This window comes from Dipteris shenzhenensis, chromosome 31, assembly GCF_047967505.1.
Source record: "Dipteris shenzhenensis isolate YYH24624 ecotype China chromosome 31, Dip_SZ_1.0, whole genome shotgun sequence".
Lineage (NCBI taxonomy): Eukaryota > Viridiplantae > Streptophyta > Polypodiopsida > Gleicheniales > Dipteridaceae > Dipteris > Dipteris shenzhenensis.
In genome coordinates, this window is record NC_141626.1 from 17,051,193 (window position 1) to 17,078,351 (window position 27,159).

The window sequence follows — 27,159 nt, forward strand, 5'->3', positions numbered from 1 at the left end:
ACTTCGCATTGTGACCAAGAAAGAAGCTTCTCTAAAGATCGAATCCTCTTTTGTGTCTTCAACAGCTTCAACTTCTAAGGTGGAGGTAATGGGCACTCCTTAGGTACCAAAGTCCTCTGAGTTAGATCATAATATTTCCCAATTGATGGCAGAGTTTGCTGATTTAAAATTAGATTTGGTTAATGCACAACAACCTAGAGCACCAAAGAGTGAAGATAGGCCTCGAGATAAGAGTGGGGTCACTTGCTATGAATGTAATGAAAAAGGTCACTATCACCTCGAGTGTCCTAGATTGAGAAAGAAAGAAGAAAAACAAGTATCCTTGTTAGAAGCTTCTTCAGGGGATGAGGAAAGAGAGGTAATGATGGCTAAACGGGGGCGTGGTAAAGCAAAAGAAGAAGAAGAAAGCAAGGAATAAGTAGATGAGGAACATTAGGAAGAGGAATGCCGTATTAAGAAAAAGAGGTCATTTAGAAGAAGAATTAGCCAATCAAACTTTCCTTTAGGACAAGGCATTGGAAGCTATGACTTGTTGTCCGACCTTAAAGAAAAGGAAGCTCATATCACCTTTGGTCAATTACTTGCTTTGTTTCAAAAACTATGGAAAGAATGGGGAAAGCTAGCAAGCACAAGAGTGTCAAAGAAGAAAAAGAAGAAAAGTACCATTCTTGCTGTTAAAAAGATAGATATAGATGTTGGTGATGATGTACTTGTGGTTGATGTGATCATTGATGGTCAAGTGATTTCTAATGTTTACATTGATGGAGGTGCATCGATTAATGTTATGAGTGAGATGACCATGATAGATGCTGATTTAAAATACTCTAGTACTATCTCTCCTTATCGCATCAAATTGGCTGACAATACTAGGGTAAAGACCTTGGGAGTTGTGAAGAATTTGGAAGTGGATGTATGTGGAATTTCTATGGTGACTACTTTCCAGGTGATCCCTACCAAGCTAGATGAACATGCCTATCCATTGATTTTGGGAAGGCCTTGTCTACGCAAGGTGAAGACTGTTCAAAAGTGGGATACTAGAGAATTGATTTTGGAGGGAAATGATAAGAAGGTGCACTACAACATCAAAAGTCACAAAAAGGCAGTTTTCAAGGAGGAGTCTTCAACATCAGAGAGTTCGAGCTATGACTTAACCGATGAAGAAGAAGAGATGGGGTGTAGCTCTGAGGAGTCCAGCTCAGAGGGTGAGGTGGAAGGAGTGGCCTTTGGTCTTTGTCTTGATGCTGATGGGGATGAGTTAGGAGGGAATAAGGTGGTGGTACAAGAAGATCCTATAGAGACACTTCATGTGGAGGATGTGGAGCACACTAAATGATGCCAACGCAATGAAAAGCTTCTTGGTGATTCTTTATCAAGTAGTGAGAAGCTCTAGTACTTGGATATGTTAGATGATTTTCCATGTCTCTTTGCAACAACAAGCTATTCACAAGTTTGACCAGTCTCTCTTGTGGAGCACAAGATTGAGTTGAAGCCAAAAAGCAAGCCAATTGTGCAACACTTAAGGCGATTGGGGGTGATCTAAGCTAAGGCACTAAAGAAAGAGGTAACACAACTACTTGAGGATTCATCTTTCTTGTTAATGATTTAGAATGGATATCTCATGTAGTTGTCACACCAAAGAAAGGAAATAAGTGGTGGGTTTCTGTGGACTTTTGTCCTTTGAATGCATGCACTAAGAGGGATCATTTTCCTTTGCCATTCCAAGATGAAATACTAGACCAAGTAGCAAGGCATGAGATGTATTCTGCATGTGATGGGTATTTAGGGTACTTTCAAATTCGTATTCAGGAGGAAGATCAAAAGAAAAAATCATTTGTCACACCTTGGGGAGTTTTTGCTTACAGAGTGATGCCTTTTGGGTTGACCAATGCGCCAGCTACATTTCAAAGGTTCATGAGTCAAGTGCTCGAGCCTTACTTGGGAAAGTTCATAAGGGTGTTTTTGGATGATTTTTCCATTTATTCTCGGTGCATAGATCACTCTTAAAGATGGCCTTAGCTAGGATTGATGAAGCAAAAGGGTGTCTAAATCCTAGCAAGTGTCATTTGGCTCAAACAAAAGTAGTCTTGTTGGGGCATATTGTGTATGAAGAAGGCCTACAAATGGATCCTGACAAGGTTCAAGCAATCATGGCATTGCCAAGTCCTGAGAGTGTCACTGGTGTTCACGAAATTCTAGGAAAGAGCAAGTATTATCAATGCTTTTGTGATGATTTGATAGAGATAGTGCATCCCATGAACTTGTTGACAAGAAAAGGAGTTTCTTTCCAATGGGCTGTGGAGCAACAAGTCTTTTCAACAACTTAAGGAGGCCATAAGTAAGGGCCCAATATTGAAGCCCCCTGATTGGTCTCAAGACTTTTATCTAAATCCAAGTGTATCTTTGCATTCAGTTGATGTTGTATTGCTACAAAAAGGAGAGACAGGTAGAATGCAAAATGCTCTCTCTTTGGTGTTTTCAGTCAGAAAGTTTCGCTCCTATTTATTACCTCGACCATGTTGATTCCTTACCTCTCAGTCTATATTAGCATATCTAGTTCGCAAGCCTAATCCTCAGGGGAGATTTGCAAAATGGTTGTCAGAGCTTCAAGAGTTCTCTTTCTCTTTTGTCACTGAAAATACCACTAGGTCCACTATGGCAGATTTGCTCACAGGACGGGAGGATCTAAGAGAGGAAAAGAAATATAAGGAGGACATTAATGATGAAAGGGAGACACCACCAACAGCTTTTGTCTTGTATTTTGATGGGACTTTTAGTCCTTCACACAAACAAGGAGCTAAGGGGATAGTCTTGATGAATTTTGAAGGTCAAGAGGTGTGGGAAAGAGGACAAGAGCTTCCAGGTATCACAACTAACAATGCAGCTAAGTATAATGCTTTGATTCTTGGTTTGGAGGGTTGTCTTCAAAGTCAAGTTGGAAGTAAGAGGAGATTCTCAGCTTGTTATAAAGCAAATCCAAGGGCATTACAAGACAAGAAGTCCTCATTTGAAGGAGCTTAATCAAAAGGCTATGACACTATGTAGTCAATTTGATTTTTGCAAGTTTGTTCATATAAACAGAAAATAAAATCAAAGGGCAAATGAGTCAGCTACTCAAGCCATTGTAGTACAAGACCGGGGGGTGGTTTCTTTGGTAGACACTGGATGGCCAGAACTGCAAGATGTTCAACAATATGTGAAAGAAGACATGTTTCCTTGAGGTTACCTCCACAACAAAAGCAGAGATTGGTTACTTTTGGCCACGCCTCCATAAGGATGTATATGAATGTCACCAATGGAACCTATCAGCTTGAGGATGTTGATGGCATGGTGATACCTGGACGCACCAATGAATATCGCCTTAAATTCTTCTATGCTCGACCACCTTGAGGGCCAGCAGACCCTCTCTGTCACTAGAGAGGATCTGCTAGGGGGGAAAGATGTGACGCTAAAAATTGATATTTTTTATTTGGCATTGGTATTGTTTTCTTCTATGTTTGATAAGAGTTTGAGTATCAAGTGATAGCCTAGTGGGTCTCACTTATTTCTATTTTCTAAGATATTGTATGGGATTGAGAGGATGAGTGGAATGGATAATTGTAAATACCATAGGTATGAATGATAAATACCTTGGTATGGGGTGAGAGTTATTTGTGTATGGGATATTATGAGGTTTTTAGAAAATAGGAAGAGTGAGTCATATAAAGAGGTGGGCTCATGTCCATGTGTTCCAATAATATAAGAGAGGCCACATGCCAAGCATGTGGAAGGCATCAGGTATGTTTTTATCGAAGGTATAGAAATATAGTATTATAATATACTGGCAAAATTTTTCATAAATTATTTTTAAAAGTTTCAAAGAATTGGCGAATTATATCTTTTGTTATAATTTTTGTTTCAAAACTTTGCTAAATATTCTAGGGCATTTAAAATTTTTTTAATTTTCACAAATATACTAAAAACTAGTTATATTGAAAACTCTGTCTTTTCCATTTTACATAATTTCAAAATACATGAAATAGCTAGCATTTAGGATACTGTAGAGTATGCAAAACATAAAATTGTTTAAGGATAATGAATATCCTTCAAATCCAATGGGGGAAGAAAATTCTCAAAGTCTAGTTTAAATAGTCCAGAAAAGCTAATTATAGCCTTTTCTTTTACAGCTTGACTTCCAGAGTGCTAATGCTCTATCATACGGAAAGCTACTAACATCATAAGAACAAGAGTATAATCTCAAGCTAAGATCTAAGCTATCATCTAGCTTATTATGAAGCTTATTCTTCAAGTAACCGAGAGTATTAAAACATCTTTCATCCTCAACTGAGCCAAGAATAAAGGTTTGACATAAATTTGCAAGCTTGAAGTACTCAGAAATGTTATCTTGTAGGAATGTATTGCAAGAGAGCTCGTTCCAAAGCCGAACCATCCAACCTTGCATTTGAACGTTTTCCATTGAATTACTTTGCTGGTGCATGACTTCTCCAAAAAGGGAAGACTGTGAATAAAGCTTTCCAAAATCCAACAAACCATTGTACTTTATATTGTCCATGTCAATGTCCCATCCAAAGTGTTTTTTGAGAGCATCCAAATGATTCTTTAGACCTGCTTTGATACTTTCATAAGATCCATTGACCCAAAAATGTGGAAATATGATGGTAAATGCTTCCATTAGGTCATTTCGTGGAAACGTACTTCTAATCTCATCTACCACTGCACTTGCAATTTCAATAAGGGCATTTTTCACTATTTGTACTTTCTTTAAAAAAGCCTCTTTTTTAATGTATTGTAGTCTTTTGTGTCATTTGTTTTCTCTTGTCATCCTGAAAACTTGATTGTTTGCATGAAGGCAAACATATCCTTCCCGGTTACATGTTAAAAGTGAGGAATCCCCATCTAGGTCTATTAAACTTTTCCAATCTTTAAACAATTTCTCATCTCGAAAACTGGAGCTTGACTTCTTATCGTATGCTGTTGTTATACTCAAATTAGTAAGTTTTATTGCCTTGACATATTCATTGATATAAATATCCTTCGATTGTGACATTTTACTCAACATATTCATTTTGTCTAAAAGTGGAATAATTTCACACAATCCCAATATCGAATCTATGTTGGTCAGTTTATGATACAAAATATCTGCCTTTTCAACCTCTTCTTCTGCCTCCATGTGCATTAAATAGACCAAAGTCTTGTATTCATCCCATAATCTTTTCACTGGCTGAACCAAAGATATCCATCTAGTATCCACATTCTTCAAAATCTTCCTCCCTTTTGTACCCAGTGCTTCTGCAATAACTCTAAATTGATTGTATCTTTTTGGACTCTTGCAAAGTAAGAGTAGCTTTTTTTAACCAACGTCTCGATTCGTTGTACTGATGGAAATGTGGACACAACTTTGTAAGCTAGATTTGTGTGATGAGCCATACAATGTATCCCAACACAGTAAGGGGCATATTTTGTTTCTATTTGTACAAAGACACCATTCTGACAACCTTGCAAGACTGAAGCACCATCACATGCAAAACAAACAAGTTTCTTGACCATCTCAGACTCTGTCACACCTCCATACTCTTTTAAAGCTTGGATCAAAACTTGCACTAAGTTATTAGCATTGGATTCTGATGTGTACATGTAAAAAATATGGTTCTCTCTTATTGTTTTCTACCATGTATAAATGCATTTCCAACCACGATGTAGTATCCACAGCTGTGTACTCATCCAATGACACAGAAAAAAAGTCTGCAAGTTTTAAAGTCTCCTTAAAATTATCAATTATGACTTGGTTCATGTGGTTAGCCATATCTGTTGTGCTACTCCTTGACCAATGCATGCTTGCCAAATTAGGAACATCCAAAAATTGAAGATATGATTGGTAGCCCGAGAAGTCTATCAGTGAGTGGCCTTGCTTCAATATTTGCATGATAGTTGAGAATTGCACTATCTTTTCTCTATCAACCTGATCATCGATACATTCCCAACGCTTTTTCAATGATCCTTCACTTTTATTTCTGCTAGACTCTTGTGTAAGCAAGAACTTATTGTGTAACTTGATTTGTTAGTTCTCAATTAATTTAATATGTGCAACTCATATCAAATGTCCACCTCATCTCATCTCACGATATACTGTTCCAATAGATTGCATAGATACATATATATCTTTTTAAATACATATGCAGAAATATAATATGCATGCACATACAATACTTATATGTGTGTCTACATGGGTATATATGCATGAAATATGTGTGCATATATGCATTATCTACATTCACACATGAATTATTGTTGTATGCATACTAGCATGAATGTATGTGCATCTAATCAAATATGTCCACATATATGCATTGGCTAGATTCGTAAATCCTTACAAAATATGAATCGTAAGATGTAGTTATTATGTCTGTAGTAGTGTGAAAACATGTGTGATGACAAGACTCAGTGGTGGAGAGAGAGAGAGGAAGGGGTTTCAACAACATAACCCAAAGCTAGTGGAGCACATATGATCCATATGGTAGCTCACATGTCACTGCAATAGAAATTGAACCAAGGGTCTCTAATTGCAAGCTTGAGGGTACTGTGACATAAAGTTGGGGGTAATAAACTTCACGCACCTCTTCACTTCCTACTGCTTTCAAACTGAGTGATAGAGATATTCATCACTGGGAAAGGGACATTAAAAAGAAGCTTTTATACCAAGAGACCACACCATATTATCCTCCCTTATATGAGAATGAAGATGGTAACATCCCAAGTGATGTTGTACTCAAGCATAGGGAGAAGGAAAGGATCAGCAGAGGCCATAATCTTAGCAAGCCGGTCTCCACCAAAGAGAAGAGCGATACGTTGTTGAAATAAGATCTTGCGACTCAACATGAATGAACTGATATATATCGAGGAGTTTGAAGGGGCTAATTGGGTCAGATGGATAGGTTCCACGAAACATTGCTCCTCTTCATAGATACCTTTAGAATTAGCTCAAAACACTCTGCAAATTATCATTAGACACAGAGGCCTATAAATTTAAGTAGAGACATGATATTAAATATTCAAGCCCATCTCGAGATGCATCTTGAAATGGGCTTCGTCTGATATAAGTTTCATAAAAAACAAAGAAGCGGTCGGAAAGATATGGGCAGTTTACTGGACGGGGGTAAAATCTATTTGAAAAAGAAACAGTCACACACAGAGAGTCATAGATTTTTGGTTTGACATCTAATAAATAATACAATGTATGTGTCAACAAAGCTGAGAGTTCGTAAATGTTGTTGCGCCGTGTACCTTTACCAATGACCTTCCCTTGAAGATCTAGAATCTGTGCACCATTCTTATCGAATTGGACTTTGAGGTCCCGATCCGTGATTGCGGAAACGGACAACAAGTTTCTCTTGATATCTGGCACATAAAGAACATCAAACATTTGTTTTACAACTCCATCTGACTTGAGAGCAATCGTACCTTTTCCTTTTGCTGGACATCATTGTCGACTGCTACCTCGGGGGGGTCACTCATCATATGTAACCCTATCACGTGAGTTCAACAGAAGGATTTTTTTTTTTTCTAAAATTTACAGAAATAAATATACATAAGGGACTATTTAAAATAGTTTTGGAAAAAATTTACAGATTTGTATAGAAAAGGGGTACATTTTATTCATGAAATTTTTTACAGATAAGGGACTTTAAATATAGGCCTTGAACGCACGTGATATAGAGGGTTTATACATAGTGACCCCCCCGAGACTGCTACGAGGATGTCATTCCCTACCGGCTATAGAGAGGTATACCAATCCTTCCGACTGGTCATGTGGCGCGATGCACCACTATCAATGATCCAAGGTTCATGCGCATGTACATGAACTGCCTCTATGCAAATCTCCTCAATTGCTACGAACAGCTCTATTGGTGCTGCTTGCATGCTATTGCTGGACTCTTTCTTTACTCCGTTCTTCTCATCTGTAATCTTCTTTCGGCACTCATTCTGCTTGTGCCCTGCCTTGTTGCAATAGAAGCACTTGATCTTCTTCTTTCTCTTTCTATCATTAGAAGAAGATGGGTTACTAGAGTCCTTACCCTTACCTTTCTTTGATCCGGTCCAGAAAGCGGAATCTTCTCCTGTCCTCATCTTTTGACGCATCTCCTCCTCCAGAAGCATCGTGCTGAAATCCTCAAAGTTGAGGGGTGGATTTTTCTTCTGCGTATTTAGCGCCGTAATAAGGCCATCGTACTTTGGTGGGAGAATCCGTATGCACCTTTGTGCTAGATTCTCGTTGGTGATGGTGATGCCAATCGCAGTCATCTGATCGTGCAGATTCTTCACTCTAGTGATGAACTTCTCTGTCGCTTCAGACTCAGAAAACTTATCGTTCGCGACTTGAGTCTCCAGATTCTGAATCCGCGTCTGATTCGTGGTCTCGTACTGATTTTTCAAGACCGTCCATGCTTCCTCCGCTGTGGTGACATGTTGAATTAACACCATGATGGAATCACTAACACTGCAGACAATAGAACATAGTGCATCTGCATTTCTTCTTGTCCACGCGAGAATCTCATCCGCAGTTGGTACTATCTATTGTCTTGCATTGGCTGGATCCGGTCTCGCAACTGGCCTCATGTCCACCCCAGTAGCAGTGTCCCAAAGCTCGTATGCGCTTAGGATGGCCTTCATCTTGAACTTCCAGAGAGGATAGTTAGAGCCGTCCAACTTTCCGCTTTCACCAAACGGTGGGATTCGTAGCCTTACGGGCTTGGCCATCTCTCACAATCTGCTCGCAAATAGAAAACACACTACCAAATCTTCTTGCTAGGGTCCAAGCTCTGATACCATGTAAGAAAATAATACAACGTCTGTGCTCAATAGATAACAGGATCTCGTATGCAAGAGAGAAAACAAGATAGTATGGAGAATCAAAAATTTGATTACTATAGAACTGATACAATAGATGGCGTTACATCCCAACCGTGCGCTCCTGTGAAAGAAGCTTCGATGGCGTGCTAGACACAGTAGAAGACGGAGGCTAGATGCTAAGGAATCAGGGTTGCTATAGCTAGTGATAAAATGGGCTTCACGGGCTTGCTATTATATAGCCAGTCGTAGTCGGTTAGGCTCAATTGGGTGACCGACCTAGTTCGCCCAAAACGGTCGACTGGGGGTCGGTCCCGAAATAGGCCACCGACCATACGATAGAACCAGTGCGCAAAACAGAGCAACTAACCTACGGATGTCGTTCGGCTCAGAGCCATCTAGGATCATCTGAGGCTCCAAACGGGCCCCGCAACGCGAGAGTGGGCTGTCCCGGGAAATGCTCTGTCTACCCTCAGTGCGGTGAGTCAAGGGATGCCTTCCTGCACTTGCATGTAGCCTAGTTGGCGGTGTGCCAACGCTATCTAAAGCCATCCAGCCATCAGGCCACACATGGCCCCCATCTGGTGTCCAAACCAGGACCTACCAGATAACTGAGCTACTCAAATGCCTTCTCCTCATATGGGGGGCTTACAAGTAGAGTTAGCTGGTTCCCGCATAGTTACGTGAGAGTGGAGCATTGATATCTAACACTTATCATGGGAAGAAAGAAGAAAGTTCAAGCTCTAGAGAAAAATACAAAAATGACATCTTTCTTATTACCTTCTACATCATTGGGCACTAATATAAACATGTTTACAGCATCAAGTATAGCAGAGAATTTACTCTCAAGTTCATCATCTATGAATCATGAAGCAATTTATGGGACTCCTGAACATGCTTTGGGCACAATGCATCATGCTAGAAATCAATGTTCTAGATCACTGCTTAACGATGATAGTTTTAACAGGGATTTGAGTTTTCAAGTCTTGGAAGTAGGGAAGACAGGGTCACAAAACTGTAATCAAGGGAATGCAATTGGAATTGAAAATTAACTGGATTGGAAAGTGGAAAAATGTCAAAAACAGTATCATCAATGTCAACACCAATTGAAGAAGCCATTGAGAATGCATCACAAAATTGCAACTCTTCAAGTAAGCAGAAGAGAAAGAGAGCTTGGGATATTCGTAGGAATTCTCAAGAAGATTGGGTAGCCAAATATCCTTGGTTAGACGTAGAACAAGTGGACATTGGGGATGCACCAAAGTGGGCCATTTGTAAAATATGCACATAGGCAAGGAAAAAGGAGGCACAGTTACAATTGAAGATTGATACGATTGAGAAGCATTGTGGGAAGGTTTACAAGACTATAGAAGGTACAAGTAATGAAAAGAAAGTGATCAAAGAATGGGACAAGGAAAATAACCGCCACTTAGAAAATGAGATTATCAAAGGCATTCAGGATCAACCATAGGATCATAAATCGGTAATTCAACTATGGAAAGATGAATTGGGAATTTTGTTGTATAGAGAGGGAAAGGGATAGGCCTCAAAGGTGTTGCATATTGTAAAATGGAAAGCTTTCGAAATGCATGCCTAGTGGTGAAACAACACAAAAAACTCAGGCTAGACATTCACTCTCATACACAATTGAGCCTCCCTTCTCACTCAATTAGAATGCCATGGGTGTGCCCACTATCCCCAAGTTGAGCTCTCTATAAAAATTATTGTTGAAGATGTTGTCTCTTATTGAATGCATCAACGTCTCCATCGATGGAGCATCGACTGTGACTTTGTTGACATCTTTTGAAAGGCTCTTTAGCCATATCACCACAATCAACACCATTTCTTTGCTTGAATATGATTGCCAAAAATAAACCTTACATAGGCTCTTGATTGGAGCTCCATAGATTAACAGAATGTTACGACGATAGGCTTCCTAATGGTCCTTTTATGGAGGGTTGGGATTTTTTGGTATACAAAATGTACACCTCTGAGTGTGGTGGTCAAAGCATTTTGTTATGGAAAATTTTTTCACATTGATACAATGCAACAATGGAGCAAGAGGACATGGAGGAGTTGTGAAGATGTCTAAGCACTTACCCATTTTAATTTGTATCTCTCCATTCACCATATGCACTCCATGTGGAACTTGATAAAATACATTCCAACTCCTCAATCACACATAATCAACTTCATCATCATCGTCACTTCCAAAATGTGAAAGATTTGAACAATCCAGCTTCCACCCTCACTTGCCTTTCTCTCATACATTCAATCCCATTCCCCAATTTTTAGCTTCCCAACATCCACACTTCCACTTTGAAATTAAAGCAAATGCTTCAACAAAATTGTTTAGCTACAATTTTCAATTCCATCCCAAAACACCTCCTCAATCCCCCACCAGCTTCTTCATCCATCCCTAGAGGTTCCCTTCAATCATGCAAAAATTTCCTTGAACCTAGAGATGCTCTACCTCCTCCATTAGATTGTGGAGATTTCATATCTATCCCAACTTCCCTTTGTTGCCTAGATAGTTGTTTGTTACGTGTACTCAAGAAACTAATTCTATAAGTGGGGGGAAGGCATTATAGGTTCCAAGGGCTCACGGCATGAGTGGGGAGTGAGCAGACTTGGAGAAGCAAAAGTAGGACAAAGCTTATGTCGATTGACCCACAAATCATTCTACAGTATAGAAGAACCATCTTCACAGCTCAACAAAGTCATTATTCATGAGGCTTTGCTTCCTTTCATGAGAAAGATTTCCGCATTCTTGTCTATTGTCTTCGAGCTCAGATGATCCTTGGAGGTTGTAATGTTTCCTCTCAAGTCTAGAGGCATGCAGTAGAATGGATGGTACCTTTTTCATGGGATTCTTCTAGGGAGTCTTTGTCTCCTGTCTATTGTATTCGAGCTAAGATGATCCATGGAGGTTATAATTTTTCCTCACAAGTCTAGAGACATGCAGTAGAATGGATGGCACCTTATTCATGGGATTCCTCTTGGGAGTTTTTGCTTCTTTGTTGCTTCGAGAAGAACACCCAACTCCAATTCTGTGTTGTTCATCTTTGCCAGAAAGAAAAGAGAGGATGGATGCAGCCTTGCAAATAACATCAAAAAAAGTCCACGCTTCACTTGGTCTTGTGTTTGCAAGGTGTGAAACTCCGATTGGAAAGATCATTATAGCTGCGGTGGGAAACTTTGATTGGAAACACCATCACAGTTGAGGTGGAGAGCTCAGACACAAATCCTTAAGTGAAGACAAAGACCAACTCATCGTGCTGCCCTGTCGTGTTCAATGTTTGGTGCTCAATTTCTTGTTAGCTGGCTCATCGCATGCCTAGCTACTTTGGCTATAAGCTATTTCTTCACTGTATATCCCCTCTCTCTCTATGTGGCTTAGACCCATCCCTGCTCCACCTCGCTATTGAACCACATGAATCATATGTGTGGCCAAGGGGGAAAAAAGCCCACGAAGTGAGCAGTGTGGAAAGCATAGGTGAAAGCGGGTTAAAGTGGGAGAAGTTGGGCAAGGGAGGGAAGGCTACTTTGAAATCCGTGGAACATGTTCATCAAGGCATAGGTGAAAGTGGGAGAAGATGGGCAAAGGAGGGACGGCTAGTTTGAAATCCATGGAACATATTGAGCAAGGCATAGGCGATGAGATGTGGTCAGCCTTGCGCTTGCAAGGTGGGAAAGTATGATTGGAAAGACCATCACAGTTTAGGTGGGAAACATTGATTGGAAAGACCATCTTGGTTGAGGTGGAGAGCTTTGAACGTTTGATAATGTGAAGATGAAGACCAACTCATTGTGTTGCCCGAGTGAGCAAAGGCATTTCACAGAATCTTACCCTAGCAATCTTGTTGTTGAAGGACAAAGAGCTAGTGGAGATAATGGGTTATGAAGTCTCACGTGCGTGGATTCAAAAATCGTTCGAATGCTGAGTGTAGCTCACTTCTTTCAAAATCGCTCCAAGAGATGGCTCCTCCCAAGATTCCTCCTTTCGCCACACCACATGGCAGTTTCTTTCATTGCGACATGGATTCTTATATATTATGAATAGTAAGATAAATATAAATATCACAGACACACACACACACATCTCTCTCTCTCTCTCTCTCTCTCTCTATATATATATATATATATATATATATATATATATATTTTAATTAATTTATTTTATATTTTATATATTATATTATATCTATATTATATATTATACAATATATATTATAAACAATATATAATATATAATATGTTTCATCGTAAGTATAAATATAAATATCTATACATATATAGTTATAAATAGATATATATTTATGTATATATATATTGTATAATTGTATATTTTTATATAATATATAATATATTTAATATTTAATATTTCTCTATATATAATACGATATCTATATTTTATATAATATACTATTTTATATATTCTACAATATATTTAATAATATAAAATATATAACACATCATCTCTCTCTCATAAATTTAAATTTAAATATAGAAATATATATATATATATTTATATTTATCAATATATATTGATGTATGTATATATATATCGTGCCTCTCTCTCTCTCTCTCTCTCTCTCTCTCTCTCTCTCTCCTGCTGTCCTACACCGTGTCGCCAAATGCTGCGATGCCACATGGCATTGTGCCGCCCATGCTGCATGTCCCACATCGCATTGCCAAATGCTGCACGGCCACATGGCCGCCCGTTTGCCACATGCGAGCCTCTGAGCCCTATACATCCACATGGCACTTTGTCCCTTTGCACTTTGCGTGGCCGGTATTGTGAACAAGTACACATTAGTGAATTAATTAAAAGCTAATATCTTCATTTTCAAACAAATGTTGGTAGATTCTCATAAATATATATATTTATACTTGAGCATAAATGAATATATTTACACAAACCTAATTTATACTCTTCAACGTAGGTGGTCTTTCATCCGGATTCTTCAGATCCAAGATGGTGGTACGTGATCCAAGTTGCTCCTCGAAGCAAACATATTTTTGAAGATAGGGATGTGGATATGGAGATGCCAGTAGAAGATCCAAATAATGATGCTGATGGATCTAGGGAAGAAGATGAAGATGATGATTTGGGCCACAAAGAAGGTGACAATAATGACACTGTAATGGAGGAAGGTGGAGATCATGACTTCAGGGAAGAAGAGGGAGAACTAGAGGCTGGTGAACTAGAGAATCAAGTCTTAGGTAGACATACAATAGGGGATGATGATGTAGGTGATCAATTGTATGTAAACCTTGAGATGGACATATTTGGCACGCAAGACTTGGCTCAAGATGAAGCCATCGATGTAAATGCTACTAATTCATAGTTTTGACATCAGCGAGACTTCTTATCTATAATTTGGCCCACACATTTTTATAGTGACATTTTGTACATTAATTTGTATGTTAATAATTAAGTTCACTATCAATATATGAGTGTTTTGATCTCAAATTTGATGTTCATACTATTATATTTTTTATCTTTCAAATGACCAAACTTGTGGTCGAAAATTATTTTGGGACCCTTGCAAATGATCTTTTGTAAAATGTCAGTATGGAAAAATGTACCCCAAGCATCAGTGAAAGCATCACTAAAAGCATCGGTGCAAGAGTGGTGTCTATCGGTATGGTAGTCGGTATATGTGTGGATATAGGCGTCGGTATATACCAAGTCCTACACCCACACATATAACAATGATCATACCCACGGATATTTTGATGTCCACACCGACACTTTCCCTGCCCGCCAACCAGTACCGATGATTTTCGTGCCCGTGCCATGAACCGTCAGAAGGCAGCATCGAAAAGAGACCCGTGTCTTATAGTGACCCATGAGAGATGTGAAAATCAGGAGAGCTACTTTCCAGGATGTGAATCCACTCACATGTGTTGATAGATAGCAAGGTGTCCATGCACCGAACGTGCCAGAAATGGTGCCACTGGGACTCACACAGGTGCACAATTAAGGGCAGATGATGGATCATCTATTGGTAGATATGATGAGCAAAATGTGGCTGATATGCAGGTGGGACAGTAAGCTAAAATATCCTTGAGAAGATCATCTAGAGTGTCTAGACCGCCTGAGAGATTTGTTCTAATTGCAGGGAGCCTTTTTGCTACAGAGTCCTTGAGTACAAGTGCATAGAGCTTGCCAAGGTTCATATAGATGATAATCCTGCATATATGCTGACAAAGAGTCTACCTAGTCCGTGTTTTGAGTATTGTCATGTATTGATATGTCCATTGGTTGTTCTCCTTTAGAGGCACATTGGCCTTCAAGTGGGAGTTGTGGAGGTTAAAGGCCAGTGTACCTTAACCCCAATTACGTACAATACTCAAACACATATATAATATATGGATGACATCGAAGATTAGGGTGTTGTACACCCACCAAAACTTGTGTGGCTCTCTCTTTTGGCTCTCCCTCTCTCTCACCTTCTTCCTTTCCACTTCCGTTGTTGAGATCTCTCAACTGGTATCATTAGAGCGTGGACGTTCTAGCTGAGCCCGGATGTGAGCCTGGAGTCGGAAGTTTGCTGCTACAGCTCTTTGAGAGGAAGGAGAAGCTACGCTGGGTGACTTTACACATTAGGTGACTCAGTCGGATTGCTTGAAATGGTGGTTATCAACCCAAGCTCAGCATCCACGATGGAGTACGAGCTTGAATCAACGTAAAATTTGTGGATTGAAATGGTCACCTAGGTGTCATAACACGCACTACCATCACCTTGGATTCGTACATGTGAACTCGTGAGGAGACAAAATGGGCACCTGGATGTGCATTTTTAGCCCTCGAGAAACATGCCATAATGGGAGCTTGTGCACTAAGCCTAATCGTTTGCTCTTTATGTCACATGGTTTCGAATGTGTATTCTATGCTTTAACTAAAAATTCATAAATTCTTGAATATTTGTGTGTATGCGCGTCCGCACGCATATACACATACATATATGTATACTCTTAAATATTTTTGTATGTGCACACATAGTGCAGGTGTGCAATATGTATACGTACATACATGTGTATGTATGTGTATGTATATCTATGTATGTATATGTATTTGTGTGTGCGCGTGCTTGTGCATGTGTGTATATATACTCTAATTAAAAATTCTTGAATATTTGTGTATGTGTGTGTGGGTGCACACGTGTGCATGTATATGTATAAAAATATGCATATGTATACGCATGTGCACGCATGTATATATATACGGACACACACACGTGCACACACATAGATATATATATATATAACTCACACACACATGTAGTATGCATGTATATGTTTTTCATGAATGTTATTAAAATTTCTTAAAGCTTGAGATTCATAAATGAAACCTTCAATTTTATTCCTCAAAAGTGAAGGCAATCTATGATCCCAACTTTGATAACATGTCTTAGAGAGGCCATGCCAACGACGTGCTTAGAGTCGACAAGTCCATTCCATGAAAACTAGTGTGTATATATACTCTAATTAAAAATTCTTGAATATTTGTGTATGTGTGTGGGTGCACACGTGTGCATGTATATGTATAAAAATATGCATATGTATACGCATGTGCACGCATGTATATATATACGTACACACACGCACACACACACGCGCGCACACACACACACACACACATATATATATATATAACTCTCACACACACATGTAGTATGATGATCCCAACTTTGATAACATGTCTTAGAGAGGCCATGCCAGCGAGGTGCTTGGAGTCGACAAGTCCATACCATGAAAACTAACATAGAGTTGGTCTAATAAGAATCCTTCTCACACCTATGCTAACGGCATGCATGAATCAATCGTGATAGCCTCTAGAGACTGACCCACCGTAGTTTGTATAAGACATTGTCCTAATCTCAGATAAGATTACGTAGCTAGGAAAATTTTGGTTTCTCTCTCAACTGTTTTGGCTACAGACCCTTGCACTATGCAGACTTAAGTTTCAGTTCCTTCGGCAATGGCCTTACAAAAGAAGGTCGAGTAGCTTGTACTCGGAATCCCTAGACGAAGGCGAATCTCCATGAACAGACGATGTGGGAAACGTTGGGCTCTCAAAATTCGTCACGGAGCCCTCGGAGTTGAAGGAGAGGGTGGAAGGACTCGAGGCCCGCGTACACTCCCTTTTGTTTGCTGCTGCAGATTGGAATGACAAATGGGCGGAACTGAGAGAGAGGTCTAGCTCCGGATTCTCATGAATTTCCCCCGACAGATCTTCATGGCTCAACGGAAGATCTCGACAATCGACACAGAACTCGCTCGAATGATCTTCCAACCGGGGCCTCGTCATTCTCGCTGGCACGAGGTGGGTTGCAGCTTCTGGCAGCCTCCGTAAGCTGCTAGCGTTAGCCGCACAAGACACACTGTTTCTTGCGTGAAACAGCAGAGGATTAGAAATACCAATAAATGTCCGACACCTTGTTGTGTTGCATTGGCGAGCTACAGCGCCGTCCGAGCAGCTCCGGCTGGGCACATCGTCGTAGTCTCGGTGTCTCTTACGTTCGGACGCTGTGGACGACAAATTATAATTTATATCCTTCTGTACCTCGCGTTTGTGGTAATCGTCCAGACTTCTTTTTTGTCGCACAGCTTGGATGCTATTATGAAAAGATTCAGCCGACTTCGAGAGATTTAACGACTGTGGAAACATGGGTGCTTTCTCGCTCTGGGCGGTGGCGATCAGCTGCAGCTTGGTGGGGAATGAGTTAGAGCCGATCGGCGTGGTGGCCGATACAGGGCGGAGGAGACCGCCTTTGAGCACAGTATCGACTGCCTCCTGACAGACATGCCAATTTCCCGACCAAAGCAGCCCGATAGCTCCATACACGGGATTCACAGTCCTCCCGCAAGCTTCATACAGAAGGGACTGAAAAAGAGCTGCAGTCAAGCAACAGGAACTTGATATTACTTAACCATATTTGAGAGCTCTTCTTCAAGCAAGCGAACAGAAGATCTAAACAATTTGTGCGAAAGCTTGAAGCAAAGAACACTCACCAGCTCTTTCAGTGTCAGGAACGGCACTGATAAATTCCATCAGACCCGCTCGCCCGAAGAACTTGGCAACGAAAACAGTAGCATGGCCTTGTGCTTCGGGGGACTGAATCCACTGCAGGCAAGGACGAAGGGCACAGGTCTCGCTGCAGCCTTTACGTAGAACGCGGCAACCATTGCAGCTCATTTTGGAGGAACGTACGAGAGAATTTCTCCTCGCTCTGCAAGGAAGAGGGAAGGAACTCCATCAGCTCAGCAAAGAAGGATCTATCAAAGCAGCTAGAGCTAGCGTTCTCGAATGCAACTTGGAGGCAATGGAGGCAAAGCATGCATAGGCGGTACCTTCCATGCATGCTTCCTCGTTAACAAGGCAAAAGGAAGCACTGCTGTGCTACGAACGTACCTGAGGAGGATCACGTTTTGTTTCCGAACTACGGTTCAAACAGGGTTCTAACAGCAGAAGAATTGCAGCAATCTGGAGGGAAGAAGTCGATGAGCTGTAGCTGAAGGCTAATCGGGATCTCGATAATATGCCGGAGCTTCCAGCTGGCCATATGGGTGAGAGGGGTATGGAGGATGCAAGTTTACGTGTAAGGATCAAAACCTGAGGGAGAAACGAGTTGAGAAGATGAGGATAGGCAAGAGGTGAGGGAGATACGAGTAGGAGGAGGAGGAGGAGAGGGAGCCGACGAGCTGGAGAAAGAATGGAGCGAGGGGGGAAGCAAATATAGAGGGGAGTAGGCAGCAGGGAGATCATGGATGAGATGAGCGAGGAAGAATAAGTATCTCTTGGGAACCCGGACGGAGAAGGGCAAAAGCATGCATACACATAGAGAGAGAACGTCGCGCATTTACGTGCATTTTCCTGAACAAACGTGCAGCTGTGTTCCTGAAACTATGGGATCCCGAAGAGAGAGAAACTTCTCTCTCTCTCTCTAGAGTCTAGCCCTCTCTCCACTCTCCGTTTCTCCGCATATTGGCCGTCCGATCTCCCACATCCTACGGTCCCTGATTTGCCACCTCATCCTCCTGCCACCTAGCTTTATTTTATTCATGCATTATTGGAATTCCGACAACCCTTTTTTCTACCCATCGTTATGATCCTTAACTCCCCCTCATTAATATTCGTAATTCGTAGTTTCACAAAATAATGTTAAACTCCACAGGCATACTGCAAGTACATCTTAAAATAATTATCGTGGAGATCCCCCCCCCCCATTTCCTCCCCACGTCCTCCTTCAATTTCCAAAGCACCATGTGCCCCTCTTCTCTCGGACCCCCACATCCTTCACCACAAACATCCAATCAAAAACCATATTTCTACTCTCCCCGTGCCTCCACCTTGTTATTCCCCATACCTTGTAGCCTCGCTCTAGTACACTCAAGGCAAGTCTCTCAATATCTAAGCCCAATACCGTTTTCGTTTGCTAAGTTATCAAGGCTAGAGTTACACAATCCTTATGTAGCACATTCATAGAAAGCTACAACTATTCTTTGTCCAAGAACTATAATGCATGTCTATTTTAAATAGTACATTACATCAATGGTAAGAGAGAAATATTGGATGAAAATTATGTAAGCTACCATGCCACATGAAATTTACTTGTATGTACTTTGCAAAATCCTTCAATTTTGTGGCATAACGTGGTAGATATTGCTTCGAGTCAATGTATTATAGCATTCATGCTAAATTTAATGTCAACATATACATGCTCACTTTGAGGTGCCTTGAAGGTAAATGCTCATGTTGAGTGTTCCATGTTAGGATTTGTGTATACATTGAAGAGTCGATTTCTTAATAAAACCTAAAAAGTATATGCTCTTATTTCTTGCATCAACTTTTAAGCTTACAAGTGATAATTTGCTAAACTATGACATTGTTTGATGAAGGAACCTAAATAACTAGACAACCAGGTTGCAAAGTTAGTAGATTTTAAAATATTTCTATGGTCCAATTTTGTTGGATCATACGTGTAACAAGAGAATATCATCATCATTATATTTTCTTTTGTACATGACAATACATGGCACATGCGTACTTGAGAATCTAAACCCCTAAAAAACTTGGACTTAAGATTTTGGAATGTGAATCTTGTGGGGAGGCACCTTCTATGCTTCACAAAATATGGATATCAAATGGGATGAGCCACCAAGATGCAGACTTTAGGCTTCCTTTCACAAGGCTTGCTAGCAAGCGATAAAGTTTTCTTTGATTTAACATGAATTTTGAATTTCACTATAAAAAAGTAATTATCAAATTGTTGAAGATCACTACAAGATTAGGGCTTGGTGTATGAGTCATGAGACCCAAATATGAACTATCTTAGGTAGGGTTCACACCGTGTACCCAAACATGGAGAAAAAGTGGAGGACAGCTTCCTAGTTCTACTTGGACCAACATGTGCGACGGGCCTAGATGTGGAGGGCAAGAAATAGTGGCGCTCTGCAGTAGGCCACCTAACTGCTTAACCAAAGAAAAGAAAAGCACGGTAAATGCACTGCAAGATCCCTTCAGCCATTAGGCCAATCATCTTTTAGTGTAATAATGTGGCAGCCATTACTTATATGATGACCACCCAGTAGTGTGAACCACATCTCTCGACAGCCATCTTCATCTCCATTTTCTTCCTCCATGTCCCTGCGCATAGTGTGAACCTACCCTTATATGAGTTGGCTAGGTGACTTTACATTATGCTTCTCCTAATTTCATGACGTGATTGGAGTCTCAATTTTTCCAAAATCTTAAGACATACCATAGGAAGGAATTAGGCAGAATGGTGGCTCTATACCCAATAATTATCCCAATAAATATCCTCAAACTTGCCCTCAAAGTGGTCCTATTAAAAGAAGAGGATTCGGATTAAAGCTTTGTTGTTACTTTGGTATTGAGCTATCTTTTAACTAGAGTGCTTCTATGTGGGGTGATGCTGACCATGATTTGGAGATCTCAAAAGGACCATGTTTTCATACTTATTTCATAGCTACCAACATTCTCAAAGCTAGAACAAGTTTTCGATCAAGTTTCTTTAGCCTACTTGAGTCTAGAGGTTGATGATTTTTACATTATCTTGTTTCAATTTTGTGTAATACAATTTTGTTTCCACATGTGGCATAAAAAAAGGAAGATGGTGTTTGAAACATGGTCATATGAATTGCATTAAGAAAGTTAAGAATTCTTTAAGAAAGTAGACGCATTATTGAATTTGAAAACAAACAAAGTGGGACGTGTGCAGATAGCAGGCAAAAGAACGGGGTGTAAGCCCTCATAAGTGCAAAATGGTCCTTTGGAGAGAGAGAGAGAGAGAGAGGGGGGGGACAATATTTGAAAGAATTAAAAATCCGCGTGTGCAAAATGCGTGTCGATGTGTAAGGGGGAGTCCCTGTGGCTGATGTAAAAAGTGTGAAGTGACGAGGACGGCCCCCACATTTGAGGGCTACAGCTTATGTACTCTAGACCGTATGCGAAAGAGATACGTACAGATGACCTCGTAGATACGCGACTATATAGCTATTATTTAAAAGGATAAGGTGCGGCGCCCCGAGGCCGCTCCAGCCCAAAAGTACCCGCACTTACAGGTACGTCTCTACAACGCCACGTCGCTCGTACGTAATGACATACACCCCCCGTATAAATTAAGCTAATGCCTTACACCTTTATCCCCCCCTCCCCATTTCCTTTATATTTGATTTAATCCAAGTGCCGCCTTTCCATATTCTTTTGTTTTCGGCGCATGCAATCAAATAGTCATTGCACCCCTTCGCGTCACTACATGGGCCCTCCACGGTCTGGATTCCATAAACTGAATCACACTCCCTCACCTTTTTCTTTATGCCGCAAACCTCCAATGTACCTCCATGAGTGAGGGGATACTTTTCCTTCACTTTTGGGCCGATGATGCTCAGTTAGGTCTCAAAGTGGATGCTTGAAGTGATTTTTGTTATGTATTTCTATGCCTACCTTTAACGCACTACATCATGTCTTTGTTGTTACCGATTAGACTTTTTAAAAGATATCAATTGTTTCGAGAGGTGGGCCTTTTTGTAAGATTGCTGCTATTCCTCATCACTCTCGGTGGGTGGGCCCTCTCTAAATAATGGAGCATATTTCCAGAGATCACAATAGTGTACACTTCAATATATAAAAGATTTTCAAAGATGATTGAGGGACATTGCCATGCTTAAATTTCTTGTTTGTTTGATAGGACTAGCGATTCCTCGTGAACAAGTAGCTCCTACAAGAATGGTCTAGTCACATAGTGTACCATAAGTAAGTATTCAGGGTAGCATTTATGATCCAGCCTTACATTGGAATGTTGTCTTACACGATGAGGCCCAATGAGCTAGCAATAACGGAATCAATAAAATAAATATAATTTTTGGATGATCATCAACGTTTTTTAAAAGTATTTAAAACTATATGATAATATCTTTGTTGGTTTGTTCTCTAACATTCTTGATTTTCATATATAACAAACTAGTCGAGACCACTAAAGCAAATGTGTTGTATACAAAAGTAGTAATAGTTTAAGAAGTGCAGAATAGTCTTTCAATCTAGAGCAAAAGCTCCTATCCATGTAGAATAGATTTCAAGGGAATTTGGATACTACATATTTTATAATAATAGGGGTGAAGACCACTTGTGGCTACTCGTAAATGAAACCGAATCAACAGGTCTAAATGCAAGATTCTAACTTTATTACCATATATCAGTGTGACTGATGATAGCACCTTTGAATTTATCCTCTTAGAAAAGTGTTCACTCATTTTGTTTCCCATGTTGTTGTTAAGATGCCTACCAAAAAGAATAAGTCAAGTAGTTTCTACCTTCAAGTACATTACTTGGAGGAGAATAGTCACGTTCTTTCATGAGCACTCTACTTTCTAAAAACTTTGTGCAAGTGTAGTAAACACTAGATTACTATATATTACACTTTGACAAGGATGAATCACATGTATCTTTGTAAATAAATTATAACAAATGGCTATACAAGCATGAAAATCAAGAAAATATTAAATTTCAAAAATCAATATCCTATTTTCAAAAAGTTGACTCGCATCATTAGGAAACTCATTCAAAGTTCCATTTGATGTGAATGACATGGATAATTCAAGGTAGATTTGCATCTTTAAATGACATTTAAAGAAAGTCAAAATCACATAGTTATCATACATGTTAATACTTTCAACATCATTAATGTTGACTTTACTAAAGCAATTATTTGCTACCATTTGAGGATTATGATCATTGATCAAATCCCCTTTGCTCATATATACAAATAAAGATGAAAAATGTTAAAGAAAGCAAGACAAGACGCTATGGGATATAAAACCTATTTTAATACAAACTCCATGATGCATGATATGTGAATCATGTGTAACATTTTGGATTACTTCAATATTTTGATTTCATTCCTAATGAAGTATTTATAAGGGAAGTCCCATATTTCATTTATCTCACGAATTAATAGGTACTTCAACTTCCAGTACATCTGTCCAAATGGGCTTGGACCATGCCTCATCTCTTGCACCCGAAGAGATTTTTAGAGCCAACATATGCCCATCTATTTTTTTTGGTTTGAATACAAAAAGTTATTAAGTCCTAACCTCTTTTGTATAAAATGGATACTAAGCCAACATTTTCATGTTTAACTCCATTCAACCACAAAGCTTTCATAATGAAAGGAAGATTAAATATTTATTTTGTGTAATACTTGCAATTCCTATCATGCATTCAAGATTTAAATGTTCACGAATGAAGCATCGTGACAAATTTATATCTATGTTTTTATTAAATATTATGCTAATTGCTTTGCTAAAACATTATCCATATTAATTTTGATATACATTCCCATATCTTGAACTCATTTAAGAAGACACTCAATATTGGAGATCAACCTCCATACCTCACCTCTTATTAATCTGCTATGTAAATATTACTTTTTTAATTACATCTTGAAATTTATATAACCACTATTACTCCTCCTACATATTTAAAGCATATGTTTAAAGTAGTTGAGTATTCATCTACTACACCACTAAATTTTGAGATCTCAAAAAGTCTATGCAAGTTCTAGGCGTGCTTTGGTTGTCTAATAGGGTATTTCTTGAGACAAATAGGATAGTCCTAAATCTAATGCTTACAAAGAAAGTCAAGAAACTATAACTACATCACAAGATCCAAGAGATTCCTACAATTTTTGAGAGTACCTAAAACATAATACATGTGGGAGTTTTCCACATACATTATAGAGAAAGGACGCATGAGGGCTCGAACTCAACACACATACAACTATCTCAAATTTTGGTGAAGATTCCATTTATATAAAAATAGGCCATTAGAATTTGCAAGGGATCATTATTGATATTTAAAGCCTAGAACAAGAATTTTTTCATGTTGCCCTTTATCCAATTAAATTATCAAGTTGTTTTTAAATTGCAAAAATTGAAGAAATGCCAAATTTTGTAGGAAGACCAAAGTAATCAGCCAGCTTGCCATTTATTGTATAGTAGAGGCAATCACTATTTGGTAAAGACAAACACATAATGTGGTATGTTAGGCATATATATAGACATGGTCATTCACATACAAAAATAAGCATGTGGGATGGCGTGCCACCTTTTTCCACATCCCACTCTTTGTTAAGTAAAAACCTATTTATTTGAGGCATCATGCTCTGTCGACAAATGTTAGTAACCACTAGTGTAGTAGCCAACAATGCTTGTATGGAGGTCCACAATATTTTAAGATTATATCTAAAAATTTATACACCCTTACTATCACTTTTTATGCTCTAAAAACAACTTTTCACTTGTATGACAAGAAACATGACCTATCTACGATGGGTTAGAGACTAGCTCTGCTCGGTCTCATGATGGGATCTTAAAATGTATTTAATTTCAAGAAATAAAATTGCAAGTTTCAAGAACCTACTCCACCATAGGCACCACTTGGCGGTCGACCTTCAATGTTAGATAGATGGCTTTCCATATTTATATACCATTCATGTTGGGCATTTAATATGACATGGATTTCAGATAGACCAAGAGGAGAAGGTGACGACCCATTTGCAAAGAGAGAGAGAGAGAGAGAGGGGGAGAGAGAGAGAGAGAGAGAGAGAGAGAGAGAGAGAGAGATTTGTTATGCCCAAGGGAAAGGGATGAAACTCTACCCACATCTCCAGATTTGTCAAGTGTGTCATGGTCAGAGTGAGTGTTTGTTGGTAAGACTTTGTATGGTAATCTCTATATCAATAACACATTCCCAATTGTAAGTGCCTTCATCATCTCACATATTGCGTTTCCATAAATTTTCATATAGATCTTGTATTTTCACTCCCTTACCATGCCTGTGTGTGTGTGTGTGTGTGTATTGTCTTTAGATTAAACAGTCCCATCAGTAATTAAGCCATACAATTAATTCCATCAATTGGATAAAAAGTAAAAAAAGAGGAACATATAAGGAAAAAATGTTTGAGACATCTAAGTTGAAAAATTACAACAACTAGAGTTTGCAAAAATCTCCACCAAAATTAAGAATTTGTAATAATGTTGAGTTTGATAAACACAATATTGAAAAAAGATGTCGAATCCTCAAGAAGTCCAAGTCCCCACTACAAGACATGGGCCTCTTTCCGACACCAATACTGATGCTAAATATGAAGATGTAAAAAAAAAAGAGTAAAAAATGTCAAAAAATTCGTTGGTGTGGATGTTGCAAAGAAAGTGTTGGTATGGGGGTTGGTGTCACCGTTAGTAAAATATACCCAACAGTGTCGGTATGGACGTCGATGTAAGCGTCAGTATATACCGACATTTTTATAGAATCCAAAAAGTAATTATGTGGGTTAGGATGGGACTTAATTTTTTTCAGTCCCATCCTACCCCACATAATTTTTTTCACCATTAAAATCACGATTAAATGCGATACAAATGTGGAGGTGTACATTACAATTTTGCAATGAAAGTCTACAAAGTAACGTCAATATGCTGAAGAATGGCAAATCCGCCGAAGCAATGTGCTAATGTGCTACAAAATGGCAAAAGTGCCGAACTCTTAAATGGCAAATCCGCCGAGGCATACAATCTACTACAAAATGGTAGGAGTGCCAAAATATTGAACCACTAAATATTGTCATATCCTACTCCTTGTCCTCCTCGCTCTCCTTGCCCTTGGTCTCTAGTCTGTGTGTAGCCTCCTCGCCCTCGGTCTCTCTACGTGTGCCCAATCCCTCGCCCTTCTTTGCTGCATACCGAGCCACTTCTTCCTTAGATCCCATCTCTCCATTCAGATCTCCGGATGCGTCAAATGTGCCTCCCTAAGCATGAAACAAGTTAGAAAAACTAAGAGCGTTGATTGTAAGGCAATGGTGATAGTCAAACAATAACGAAGAGGAATAGGGTATACTCACATGACGCGCCACCACCCTTTCTCAATCGATGTGGATTCCTTCTCTCTCCTCCTTAAACCATATCTAGCTCCAATCTTGAAGGCCCTTTTGTTCTCCTCGTTGTCTGGAGGCCTTCCAATCATAGATTCATGTGGATCCAAATTCAATTAGTTAGATATGAATGACAAGACATTTGAACAATTGAACATAGTAGAAATTCAGTAGAAGATAAATATATACTTAGCACCCATGCCTCATTGCCGAGTTTGCCACTGCTTCCAAGGTGCAAAGTACCTATGATCTCTAGGCATATCCTTGCTGCCCTCCATAGAGGCTCAAATGCATCTGGATTGTCCCTGTAAAACTTCTTCGCTTTCTTCCAATCCTTCAGGTCTGTCCATCCTGGCTTACCTGTGATTATAGCATCCCTTAGTTTGTATCTACAAGACCTAAGGAGCTCCCCCATGCAAGTAAGCATGGCATTTGGTTCAAACACAAACCCTTTAGGATTTGGAAATTGTCTCTTCAAGGCTTCTATGCAGGCTTCCTTGGTTCTATTGTCCTGTTGTTTCCAAGATCTGAATATATCATTGGGAAAGTGGGTGCTCACCAACCTCCTCATGTATCTGGTGACTGCCTTCCCACCCTCGTCTTGTATAGCCTTCGCAATGTTGTTCATTCTATAGGAAAGGTCCTCGGAAAAAAACACAGTATTCAAAAATTTTGGACTTTTTCTCATGTTTTGGACTTTTTTCCCAAACCAATCACCTCCACTTGATATTAACCTACTAGACTCAAAAAAGGGTGTTTTTACAACAATATATATATCTATCTTTGCAAATTATGATATGTGGAAGCAAAGGTGAGGGGGCCACATGTGACACACCCCTTAATATGTGGCCACATAGGG

The 27,159-nt window shown here is 39.5% G+C and overlaps 1 protein-coding gene across 1 annotated transcript; it reads right to left on the bottom strand.

The window, feature by feature from the left end:
- Positions 1-16,660: 16,660 nt before the first annotated feature.
- On the bottom strand, positions 16,661-18,076 carry LOC147881119 (uncharacterized). Its single transcript, XM_087370060.1, has 2 exons — positions 17,866-18,076; positions 16,661-17,748 (listed from the first exon to the last, which is right to left on the bottom strand). The coding sequence occupies exons 1-2, from the start codon at positions 18,047-18,049 to the stop codon at positions 16,838-16,840; spliced, it is 1,095 nt and encodes a 364-aa protein (XP_087226186.1). The 5' UTR covers positions 18,050-18,076; the 3' UTR covers positions 16,661-16,837.
- Between the last annotated feature and the right edge of the window lie 9,083 nt (positions 18,077-27,159).